General features: G+C 47.2%; 1 protein-coding gene across 1 annotated transcript in view; it reads left to right on the top strand.

Moving 5' to 3' along the window:
• Positions 1–12739, top strand: part of CACNA2D2 (calcium voltage-gated channel auxiliary subunit alpha2delta 2) — a 632244-nt gene that overhangs the window by 515024 nt on the left and 104481 nt on the right. The window contains exons 8-9 of the mRNA XM_066614251.1: positions 5059–5109; positions 5418–5517. Coding sequence (XP_066470348.1) covers positions 5059–5109; positions 5418–5517 — 151 coding nt within the window. The remainder of the gene's footprint in view (positions 1–5058; positions 5110–5417; positions 5518–12739) is intronic.

The raw sequence follows: 12739 nt of genomic DNA, 5'->3' as shown, positions 1-12739 counted from the left end.
TATCCATGTTTATGGATTTCTTAGGAACTGACCGATATGAAATGTGGACAGTTCCTCTTTAAGTAACTTCTTAACTAACAGCAGCCCAATCATATCTTGCTCTGGAACAGGCAGGCTGTGCTGTATCCAGCACATGTTTTGGGCTGCTCGTGGGTTAGCCCAAGGAAAGGGGAGGGTTTTTCCCCTCACCCCAGTGAGAGCCAGAGCAGCCCCATTGGGGCTATTCAGATCTATGCCACTGAAATTGATGGCAGAAATCCAAGCAGCCCAGGACTGCCCCAGGCTGCCCAGAAAAGCGGATAAGTCTGGCATAAGTGCTGGATCTTGGCCCCACCTCTGTCTGCCCCTGGGAACGCCCTCCACCCACCCTCCCCGGCTCTGAAACACCTCCCTCCCGCCTGCCCTCCCCATGCTCCCCCCCAGACCCCTGCACTGGCCAAGCTCTGCCAGCACCAACTCATCTGGTTCGAGACCCATGTCGGCATGGAGAGGCCAGCACACCACCCTATCTATGTCGGTGCAGAAGTGCTTTACGGCACCTTTGAATTCCGCCCTAAGATTTATACCTATGCCAGAATACTGTTTCCTTAGGCACTTATGTGTTGTAAAACGAAACAGTGAATTTGAGTTGAATTGAGTTGGCCTCATGAATGAGCTGGCCTTGGACTGAGAGATTAGTGACTGGCCCACAAACTCCCAATACAGTTTATGAATGACTAAAGAGTTGAGCTTGGGTCTCCCTAACCTGGTCTTAATCTTAAGCCCTGTCACAGTGGCCCTTATCCCTCTCTCTTATTCAGTCTCACACTTTCATGCTTTCACGTAATATAACACAGCAAATGGAAAGGCTGTAACATACAGCTAGATTTTCTGTGTGCTGTTAAACAAAAATGAAGGTGATTTTTAGAGGTTTTCTTCATTGTTTACAAAGGAAAGGTGGGTGTTTTTTTTTTCCTTACCAATAGCTAAAAATAATCTAATCAGGTTTGGCCTTTGAAACCATCAGGGGGGTAACTAGATTCCTAATATATATGCATGTGTCAGCATAATCATTGCTACTAAAAAGGGATTGTGATGATGGAAGCGTTTAGCATTTAGAGCTCATTAAGCTGACAGGATGTGGAGCAGCAGTAGGTCACTCTCAGTTTGCAGTGTCTCTTCAACATACCTTCATTGTCTTTCCAGGCAATCTAGTACTGCCCTCTGGCTTCTTCTCCTTTGCAAACTTTAACTGGACAGTGGGCTAATATAGATGATTTGATATCCATTCTGTGCTTGTGTGTATAGCTATTTAAAAATATCGTATAACAACATTAACTTGTATTACTGCCCAATCCTGTCCCCCACCATTGGTGCCAATGCAGTTGTGGTGGTGGTGGGGGGGGGGGGTGATCAGAAGGCCTTGAAGATGTAAGTAAAATATTTTTTTCTTACCCCTGCATAGGCCACCTGATGGCCTGTGGGTCTTGTCAGACCCACTCCAGCTATGCAGCTGGCATAAGTCCAAGGAGAAAAAGCGGGCAGGGCAGGCTGAGAAGTACCAGCCTGAGAATGCTCCAACACCCTTTTCTAAGTAAATTCATCCAACATCCATTTCTAAGTCAGCAAATTTGCATGCAAGAAAAGGAATCAAGCCAGAAGCAGGCTGCCTAAATGTCTTTAAGCCCCTCCCTACTCTAGCTTGCCACCTATCCCCCCAAAGTGGAGGGTCTCATGTTCCTGATGCAGGTCAAATTGAGCTCATGCGCATGATTAACATTCTTGCTATATGCTACATGCATGGTGGGATTTTGTTTTCTTTTGTTTTAAATGTGAGGGAACATCCAGAGGTGTGATCCCGTCCTTGCTGTCTGAAGAGGTAGTCAGGAAGAGCTGTACCATGTGACGAATGTCTACGCTAAGCTGATAAGAATCACCGAGAGTACATGGCATTCAGTGTGGTATACAATGGAATATATATACCAAGGTGCAGAAGAGAGCAACCAGAATGATTACTGGGCTGGGACACCTTCTTCATTAGGAAAGACTACAGTGTTTGGAGATCTTCAGTCTAGATCAGGGGTGTCCAAAGTTTTTGGCAGGAGGGCCACATCATCCCTCTGACACTGTGTCGGGGGCCGGGGGAAAAAAGAATTAATTTACCTTTAAATAAATTTACATAAGTTTACATAAATAAATATATTAAAGATGAACTTATATGAATTAATGAAGGTCTTGCAATAGCTCAAGACCTATAAAAGGCCTTGCACAAAGCAAAGCTGGCCTTTCCTTTGCTTCTGCTACTGCATCACAGATGTGAAACAGCAAGCGGTGGAGGAAGTCCTCATCCCACTGCTCACGCAAGAGGTCAAACAGTCACCCTTACGCTGAGAGCAGTTGTGTTGGGCCAGTGCAGGCTCCAAGAAATCTCCGGAGGGCCAGAGGCTCATTGGAGACTGGGAGCTCCCTGAGGGCCGCATTGAGAGGCCTAGAGGGCCGCATGTGGCCCCAGAGCCAGGGTTTGGGCACCCCTGGTCTAGATAGAAGGTGCCTGAGAGGGGGATATGATTGAGACGTACAGAATTTTGCAGGGGATGGTTAGAGTGGAGAGAGGGATGTTCTTTTCCCTTTTGTTCAACATTAGAACCAGGGGACTTCCACTAAAGCTGAGTGGCGAGTGAGTTAGAACACACAAAAGGGAATATTTCCTGATAACCTATGGAACTTGTGCCACAGGATGCAGTGATATTGTCTGGCTTAGATGCCTTTAGAAGAAGATTGGATGGATTTATGGATGAAAAGTCCATCACAGGTTACAAGCCATGGGAAATAGGCTATCTCTGAATGCCAAATGCAAGGGACTGGCAATAGAATTCAGGTGTCTTGTCTTGTATGCTCCCTGCATCATCTGGTGGGTCACTGTGAGATACCGGAAGCTTGACTAGATGACTTTTTGGCCTTATCCAGCAGGCTTTTTGGCCTTACCCAGCATATGTTTCTTCTGAATTTCTTGGTACATATGAATATTCCACATTTGAACTTATTCTTCAGCCGCTCATTAGCATTCGCTTACTATAGTCAGAACAGTTGAAATCTATATTGAAATTTTTGCAGGGAAGCCTATGTTTCTTTTCTCTGTGCTATTACTGAATGCACTTCAAAAGCTCATACTTATTGTCAACTCTGCAGATAATAAATTATGATGGTTTTGCAAGCCAGTAATCTGAAGGATGTTTTATTGTACATTATATACTATATATCAGATTATAACTTTGATTTCCTAGTACTGTTTTATAGATATGATTTCCCCCCTGTAAATATGTGACAGCAAAAAAATAATGAATACGTTTAGGCTGCAGTCCTTTGCATATTTTCCTGGGAGTCAGCTTCATGGAATAGAATGATATTTACTTCTGAGTAAACATGCATAGGCTTGCTTTGTCACTGATTTGGCTACAGATTCCATCGATGTTACAGTAAATATGCTTTGGAACGATATCTGATATCATTATTAGTAGTTGTTATGAAAAAGAAAGGAAAATTCAGCCAGTTATCTGTCAAATAACAATTAAATGAACAAGAATAGAAGATGCTTCTTTGAAATTCTGTCAGAAATGCCAGCTGAGCTTTACCAGTGTTGGGAGTATGTGTTTTGTTCCTGTGAATGTCTGTTTCAAACATTGGGCTTTTGTTGTCTATGGAATGTTTCAAACAATGTTTCAAACATTGGGCTTTTGTTGTTTGTATTGTGTGTTGTTTTTTTAAATATCTCTGTTACCTAGGTTTGCTTGAATAAGGGCAAAATATAAATCCTGAAAATAGAGTTATAATATAAGAAAAGTTTGCTTAGTAATGAGACTGTTTAACTGTTTACAAAATGCTCAATGGATAAATAGCAGCAAAATTAGGACCTCTGATTTGTATCAGTGCTGGTTCCAGTTTGCTTGGGCCTGGGGGCCCAGCCCTGCACCAGACCCCCATTGAACCGCCTACCTAATGCCTGATAACATATTGGCTGTTGCCACTGGTAGTGACATTCAGAGGTTAATCCAGTCTGCTGGGTCCTCTGATGGGCACTGCTCAAGAGCCCAACCTGGCTGACCCCTGACAATGTCCTGAGAATTACTCTAAAACTGCAACCCTATATGCCAGGGCTTCTCAAACTAGGGCATTGCGACACCCCAGCCTGAGGGCCCTGGACTCTTCCCCCTTAAGAGGTGGGGCATGGGGGGGATCCCCAGGATCGCATCGCTAAGGGGGCTGCAGGGACTAGCATTTACTTACCAGTCCCTGCAGCAGCCTCCCAGGGGCGCAGGGAGCTCTGCGTGACCCTCCGCAGGGCTGCGCAGCCTTCAAAAAGTGAAAGCGGAGCAATCGTGCTCCACTTCCACTTTTCCGGAGGCGGGGTGTGATCGCTCTGCTTTCACTTTATAAGCTTCAGGGAGCCCTGCGATGGTCGCTTTCCCCGCTACCCCCACTGCTTTCCCCGCTACCACGCAGGCACTTACTTTGAGAATCACAGCTATATGCACTTGCTTGGGAGTAAGTTCAGTTAAACTCAGTGGGGTTTACTTCTGAGTAGACATGCATGGGATTGCACTGTAATTCTTGTGTTAATAGCAGCACTTTTCTACAATGTCCTAGGGCCACCTGTTCCTTTACCAGATTCTGGATCCAAACATTTTGGTGCCTAAGGCAGAAGATTCAGATGCCCTCCCAGTAGGGTTGCCAGCCATCCAGGATTGTCCTGGAATCTCCAACAGTCAGCATCACCCTCCAGGTGACCACCAAAACCAATCCTAGGCATTTTAACAGAACCGCCAGGAATTTCCAACATTATATCAGAATGAAAAATAAATCTCCAGGAATAGCTTCAGTCGAAGTTGACAGTTGTACCTCCCAATGGAAAATATATATTGATAAACAAACTAGTTCTCTTTAATAGCACCCCCAAAACTGCTGCCTAAGGTGGGCCACCTCACCCTGCCCAACAGAAGGGTTAATTTGTCCTGTAGCAATAAACTGCGAAATCTTATGGGATCGTGAAGTTTACCTTATCCATGTATTTGTTTCATGCAGGTACATTCAAGGAGCCTCATCCCCAAAGGACATGGTGATCATCGTGGATGTGTGAGTGTTGCTGGCATGAAGCATGTAGCAAACTTTGTTCTTTTTTATTTTTGTCCCTTGTCAGCTCCTTTCAGTGACATCTTTGCCTGCTGAATCTAAAAAACAGGGTGTACCATATAGTTCTGTCTCCCATACGAAACTTCAGTGGCAGAACAGGGGCATGAGTGTTACTGCTCATGGTACTCATCTCCAGCATTCATGGAAGGCCTCCTGCAAAGGGAGTGAGATAGTGGTACAATGTCTTCATTTTCCTCCCAGCGTTATCATCCAGAGTGGCACAATGAGCTGTGATTTCTCTTCTACCATAGGAGCGGCAGCGTTAGTGGCTTGACACTGAAGCTAATGAAGACATCCGTCTATGACATGTTGGACACGCTCTCAGATGATGACTATGTCAACGTGGCTTCAGTGAGTGTGTCATCTATGTTGGGAGTGAGAGCAAGAGGCAGGTGGTGGAGGCAGAAGGAAAGATATAGGCAATAGAAATGGTGAATGCTAATATACCTCATAGCACTTGTAGTGTAACTATCATAAACATCTATAGGAGCAGGCTTCCAATTAATCATTTGATGTGCTTCATTTTTTCAGTGTTCCATCACTTCTCTCCCCTGGTCCTTATACCTGTTTTCTCCAGGAGTAACATCAGGGCCAGGCACTGACAGAAGCCCATGCCTGTTAGAGGCTCAACCTAACCCCTGAACTCCCAGTATCAATGACAGTGATTATGTCCCCCAGACCTCCCAGCAACCTGGCACCCCCCACTGGTTGAGTCTCATCATCCTGGGTTCCTTTTCCAGTCTCTGATAAAAATACAAATAAAAAAATCTAGATTTGGATGAAAGGGTTCATGCAAGGAAAGAGAACAACTGCACAGTATATTCCAGGGGTGTCCAAACTTTTTGGCAGGAGGGCCATATCATCTCTCTGACATTGTGTCAGGGGGCCGGGAAAAAAAGAATTAATTTACATTTAAAATTTGAATAAATTTACATAAATTAATATATTAGAGATGGAACTTATATGAATGACTGAAGGTCTCATGATAGCTCAAGGTCTATAAAAAAAGCCTTGCAGAAAGCAAGGCCGGCCTTTCCTTTGCTGTCGCTGCTGCTTCACAGACATGAATCAGCAAGCAGCGGAGGAAGCCCTTGCCTGGCAGCCCATGCAAGAGGTCAAACAGTCAGCCCTCACATTGAGTAGTCGCATCAGGCCAGCATGGGCTCCAGCAAGTCTCGAGGGCCAGAGGCTCATTGGAGACAGAGGGCTGCTGGCGGACCAGATTTGGGTTCCCCAAGGGCCGTAAATGGCCCCCGGGCCGGGTTTTGGGCACCCCTGGTATATTCCATGGTTTTCATTTTTCAGCGTATGGATTTTGGTACTTTTAAGAGCAATATTCTAAAAATCTTCCCACCAGCACGAGAAGCACTACCTCTGCCCCCTTAAGGGGAGGGGCAGGGTGGGTGGGGCAGGGGAATTTCCAGGATTGTGCCACCACCAGGGACAGAGGGGCTTTTTAAAACTTGCCTTCTATCTGTGCTGGCCTCTGGGGGGGTGCAGGGAGTCCTATGGATTCCTCTGCAGGGCTCCTTGCACCTCAGAACTTGGAAAAAATGCAATCGCAACCTACTTCCGGTTTTGCGATCGCAACCTGGAAGTGCGTCGCTATTACATTGAAAAAATAGTTCCGAGGTGCAGGGAGCCCTACAGAGGGATCCACGGGGCCTCCAGCACCCCCTGGAGGTTGGCGTAGACAGAGGGTGAGTTAAAACAAAGCCTCTCTGTCCCTGATGGTGTCGCCGCCCATCCTTCCATCCCTGCTAAGACTTACAATGGTACGAACTTGACATGCAAGCTTGAGAACCGCTACTATATGCATCTCTATAAGAAACATTCCCTATAAGGGTGTCTGCACCAGTGTGCAAGCCCCTTCCCAAGCCCCTCTGGACATTTGGCGATTCATCATGTCATCGCCCAATTTCCAGGTTGTGCAGAGCTCGGCTGGGAAGTACGTGGCCATGCCACCTCTGTCTTAGAGGGATCACTGACTATAAGCACTCCCTTTTTGTTATTTATTGTTATGCACAGTATATATTTTGTTTAAGAAAGAAGTAGTTTCCCTAATTATACTGTAACCTTTCATTATTGCTAACCAATGTGTGGTAATTGTGATGTAGATATTCTGTATAGACAACTAACCTCAGCACTTCCCAATGTTAAGTGACATTTGATAGCTTAACTGCTGAAAAACTGTGACTGAGCTGAGAGTGGTGTGCACAAGTCTATAAGGCATCATTACATAGTAATTTCTATGTACTGTACCATAGTTTAAGTGCCCTCTAATTGCAGTCTCTTCACTGCAAAAAGAATCAACTGTGTCAGCAAAGATGCATGTTTCTGGTGTCACTGTGAGGGGCCACAGGATAATCAGCTGCAGGTTAAATGCTTTGGCATTGCAGCAGCCACCATTATTCCAAATATGGCATTGGAACATCAAGGTATTTGTAACTGAATGGTAGGCAGGCATAAGCATCTGCTCAACTCTGTCTTTCTCCTCTTTTCACATGCAATGAGATGGAATTGTCTACCTGCTTGATGTTTGCTCCAAAAAGATTTTTAGTGGTCCCTACAAGCATTAATCTGATTAGCTTCTTGTCATTCTGGTGACTACAAGGTCATAGGCACTTGTTTTTCTAGAAGGAGGAAGGAGATCTCCCAATAACACCCTGATCTGACTATCAAGCCACTCTGCTTGTAGGCCTCTGCTTCTTGCCTTTCAGGTTTACATTTGAACAGAGCCTTATAGGGAACTATTAGCTGCACACTGCATCCCAAATCACTGTTCCAGTAGGGCACAGAGCGGTAGTTCTCAAACTGGTGGGTCACAGCCCACCAGTTTGTGTAAAGGTTCCCTTATACCTTTAAAGGACAGGGGAAGGGAGCAACATGATCCCCAGGATCGCGTTGCTAAAGGGAGGTGAGGGGGGCTGCTTTCCACTAGTAGGTAGGGCTGCTGGAGGCTGCAGGAGGTGTGGGGAACCCTGTGCAACCCTCTGCAGGGCTCCCCAAGGCTTAGCATGTTCCAATGGAGTGATCACAAAGCACTTCCTATTTGCAGGAGGTGCTCTGCAATCTCTCCATTTGAAGATTTCAAGCCTTGGGGAGCCTTGCAGAGAGCTACACAGGGCTCCCCACATCTCCTGCAGCCTCCAGCAGCTCTACCTTCTTAAAAGTAAGTTGAAAGCACCCCCCTCACCCCCCCTTAGCGACACAATCCTGGGGATTGCATTGCTGCCCTAACCCCTCCCCTGCAAAGGCATACTGAAGGAGTAAAGCTCCCTCAAAGTTTGGGAATCATTGGCATAGAGAACTCATCTGCATTAACCAAATAATGCAGCAAGTTTGTGTTGTTTTGGCTAGGGGAATGTTGTCTACCATATCCTACCAAGATAGTCAATCCAAATAATAATTTGAATCCTTGTTTATTATGTTATTCTTTCTGCATGAGGCATAAAACGCAAAATAAAAAACCAGCATGGCCTAGTCATTCCTGCATAAATGCAGCCCTGAGGTAAGGGAACAAATATTCCCTTCCTGTGAGGGCACCACCACCACCACAGAATGCAACACATGCCTTGTTGTCATGGCTGCACCAGCATTGGAAAGTTGGATAGCATTGGACCCTTAGAGACTGACAGCGCAATCCTAACGGGCAGCCCAATCCTGAGCTGCCCTGGGCGCCCCTGCTCGGCGGCAACACGAGGGCTGCCGCCGAATCCAGCGCCTCCCACACTACCATGGGAGGCACCTGGGAGTAGGGGACGTTCATCCCCTTCCCCTGGGTAAGGGAGGCAGCCCCACAATGGGGCTACTCTCTTTAGCGGCACCCAAAGGGCGCCGCTAAAGTAAAGGCACTCGTTTAAGGCACGCAGCCTCCACGAGCACCTAGGATCCTGTGGAGCGGAGCTCTGCGGATTCTCCTCCCGCCTGCCCCTAGGTACACCTCTGGCACGCCCCCCTCCCCACGTCACGTCTGCCTCTCCGCCCCCTCCCCACGTCACGCCTGCCTCCCCCCTCCCCGGAATGCCCCCATCCCCGCCCTGTTTGCCGTTCCGCAGCCCTTACGGCACATTTGCAACAGTGCAGGCCAGCAGTAAACTGGCACACAGTGTTCAGGATTGGGCTCTCAGTTATTTATCCCCGTTACTGATAATGAAAACCTTTTGGGGAGTGGGAGTCTGAGCAGCCACAATTCATACGAAAACCAATGGGTGTAGCCTGTGCTGGTGTCGGTCTCTGTAGTTCTCCAAAAGGCACAGGTAAACTGGATGATGCTGAGGAGGGGTTTGTAAAGGTGGGGTGACTGGCAACTCCAGAGCGAGGAAGGCTCACCGCTGGAAGCGGAACTGCATCATGAACAAAACGGATCTCCTGCGTTTCTGTGGAGCTCCAGTGCCTGCTCTGGCACTTACCAGCCCTCAGGAGTTCAGCAACGACTGGAAAATGCGTTCTGAAAGCATCTCAAACCAAAATGCCACGTCAGCCCTGTGAAAACAAGTGTGCTCTTTATTCTGCCATATTTATTTCTTTGTATAATGGGAACAAAGAGGGAAACGCCCGTCGGAGGCATTGGCCTCTGCCTTGTGCAGCTCCTGCAGCCCAATTTACCATTTCTGTCACCTTTCTGTTTCCTGCACTCCTGACTGCTCGCTGCCTTTGATCGATTGCAAATGACAAAACACACCTGCAAGAAATAAATTACATCCTTCCACTGCCATTTCCCCCGTGCCAGCTTCGAGGGACTATTCTGTTTGCACAAGGTGTTCATCGTGGTGAGGGCTGAGAGGATGGTGGTGAGGGAAGGGAAAGCTTTTGCGGGAGACGTGCAATCAGGTACAGCTTAGCTAGCTAGCAAGGCCATTTTTCTTGATAGGCCAAGCTGTGGCAAGATTAGCCTGCAGGCACGGAAGGCTCTTGGGTTCCTAAACCCACAACTTGAGAGATTCTGTAAGAGCCATTAGCAGAGCCAAGCTCCTCATAGAATGAAATTGTTCCTCCTATAAGTAAAGCCAGTGGTTCTCAAACTCTCTGGGAGAGTTTGAGAGCCAGTAAGTCTTTGCAGGGGCGGGGGGAAGGCAGCAGCATGATCCCCAGGATCGCGCCTCTCAGGGGGCTGCAGGGACTTGGGTGCACTTACCCAAGCCTCCTGCAGCCTCCCCAGGGTGCCAGGAGCCTGGCGCGACTTTTGGCAGGGCTCCCCGCAGCAGGGAAAGTGGATGCGGAGCGATCACGCCCCACCCCCGCATCCACTTTCCCTGCTGTGGGGAGTCCTGCCGGAAGTCCAAGCCTCTGCAGCCCCCTGAGCAGCGCGATCCTGGAGGTTGCGCCACTGCCTTCCCCCCACCTCTAGGCAGCCCCTGCCCCTTAAGGGGGCAGAGACCAGGGCCCTCAGGCTGGGGCGTCGCAAGGCCTCAGTTTGAATAGCACTGAGTAAAGCTATTGCAAGTTAGTCTTTCAGGCTGCAATCCTAACCACACTTTTCTGAGAGTAAGCCCCATTGAACAAAACAGGACTTACTTCTGAGTAGACCTGGTTAAGATGTTAAAAACCACCACTAAGTGACCCAGAATATATGAAGAATATTTTTCTGCTGTGAACAGGGTCACAGTTCAGTGGGAGAGCATATGTTGCTCATGTAGCAGAAGGTTCCAGATTCAATCCTTGGCAGCTTCTCCAGGTTGGAGAAACTGAAATCATGAAGATCTGTTGCCAATCAGTGTAAACAACAGTATGTTCTATGGGCCGATAATCTGACTCAGTATAAGGCAGCTTCATATATTCCTCTCTTCTTTTATTTCCTCTTTCTCCAGCAGGATGAGCCTAGCTTCCCTCTGCCTTTGCACAGCAAATAAGGGTGTGATTTGAGCACTGATTTAGTTCTTAATTTTTGCTTTCCTCCCATACTTCAGGCAGTCTGCCTGCCTTTTCGTTTTTGAAAATGGTTAAGAGTGCTGCTTTTATTATGTTCAATTAAAACTTTATTCACTGCCTTATTTCATTCTTTTAAAAAACATTATTTTTTTTAAAATTGAAAACGTGTCCCAGGGAGAAGTGGAAAGATAGATTTGTGATGTTACAGGCACCAGCCAATCCACACTGTCCATAGGGAGCTTCCAGCTGCAAACTGGTAGAACTAGCATTCTCTGAACTCAGTTCTGAAGAGGAGATTGTAAATCTGATCGAAGTGTGATAAGTGCACTTCTGCAGCAGCCCCATCGCTCAATCCACCCTCTGTTTGTAGAACCCGATAAAAGGAGGGCTTTTGTCAAGAACTGTACAGTACTGACTGTACAGAACCCATTTGTGAATACAGGCATCCACCCGTATTTGCGGAGATCTATTCCAGCCCTCCACCCCCCACAGATACAAGGGAACCCTATATCTGCACACGCCCCCTGCCCCCACTGCGCCCATTAACACCGTTTAGGTGCTTACCTCTGCAAAAATGTTTCTTCCTTTTACAGGATGCAATAAGCATGTAAGCTTACTGCACAGCATGCAGGCAGTCATGAGTGCTTGAAGCAACTGACAGCCCAATCCTCAGCTGCCCAGGGTGTGTGGCTACAGCAGCGCCGAAAATGGCTGCCGCTGCATCCTGCACACTTTGGGCAGCCGCTGGCATCTCCTCAGGAGAAGGGGACTTTCGTCCCCTTCCCCCGAGTAAACAGAGTAGTCCTGCAATGGGGCTACTCAATTCGCTGCCAACGAAAAGGTCAGCGGTGAATCAAGTGCCTCCATGTCGGGCAGTAAGCCTGACGCTGAGACTTTGGATTTGGTGGAGCATCGCCACCAAATTTCTCTTGCTATTTTTTTTTTTTTTGGGGGGGGGGGGGAAGGATCACTTCTTTCTACAGGCCACATCTGAGACCAAAATGGTTGTCTTTTATGGTTGTTTGAGACCAAAATGGTTGTCTCAAGAAGGGCGAATGGGGCCTGGAAAGAATCTGACTGGATGGATCAGCAGAGGAACACCTGAGGGATACAGACCTTTCTTTGGTGGTGCAATATTTATTCACACTCCCTTCTGGATTCAGCCCAGAAAGTGCTCTTTGTCCACAGGTACTGTGAACCACAGCTACTCCCCACAGCAGAATACCAGGGCAAAGTGCAGTGTTTCCTCAGATTCTGCTCAACTGAAGTGGTGTCAGAGAAGTGATATTAAAATCAGCTGTCAAGTTGCATCACATCAACTCCTCAAATGCTTCCAAAATAAAACCTCAATCCTCAGGGGGACAGGCAGAAGGAACACAAGGCCTGCACGCCTGATTGAAGGGTCTTGAGGCTGGCCGAGCTGAAGGGTCAGGGACCTCAAGCAAAGAGAGGCAGGAACATGGGCCATCCGCTTATTTATATGAAAGATTTATACCCCACCTTTTCAGTAATGGTCTCAAAGGTAGTTTACATGCAAGAATAATACTGTTTAGGACCATAACACACAGGAAGCCAATGAACGTCTTTCAACATAAGTTAAATACTGTTGATACCGTAGGCTCCAGTTGATAATCAACCGTCATATTTGAACCTTTTTCTGAACACTTTTCATATGCAGCCCCATAGCTAACATGTTGCAGTA

This window comes from Tiliqua scincoides, chromosome 2 (genome assembly GCF_035046505.1).
Source record: "Tiliqua scincoides isolate rTilSci1 chromosome 2, rTilSci1.hap2, whole genome shotgun sequence".
NCBI classification, from domain to species: Eukaryota; Metazoa; Chordata; class Lepidosauria; order Squamata; family Scincidae; genus Tiliqua; species Tiliqua scincoides.
This window is presented reverse-complemented; position numbering and strand designations above follow the sequence as displayed.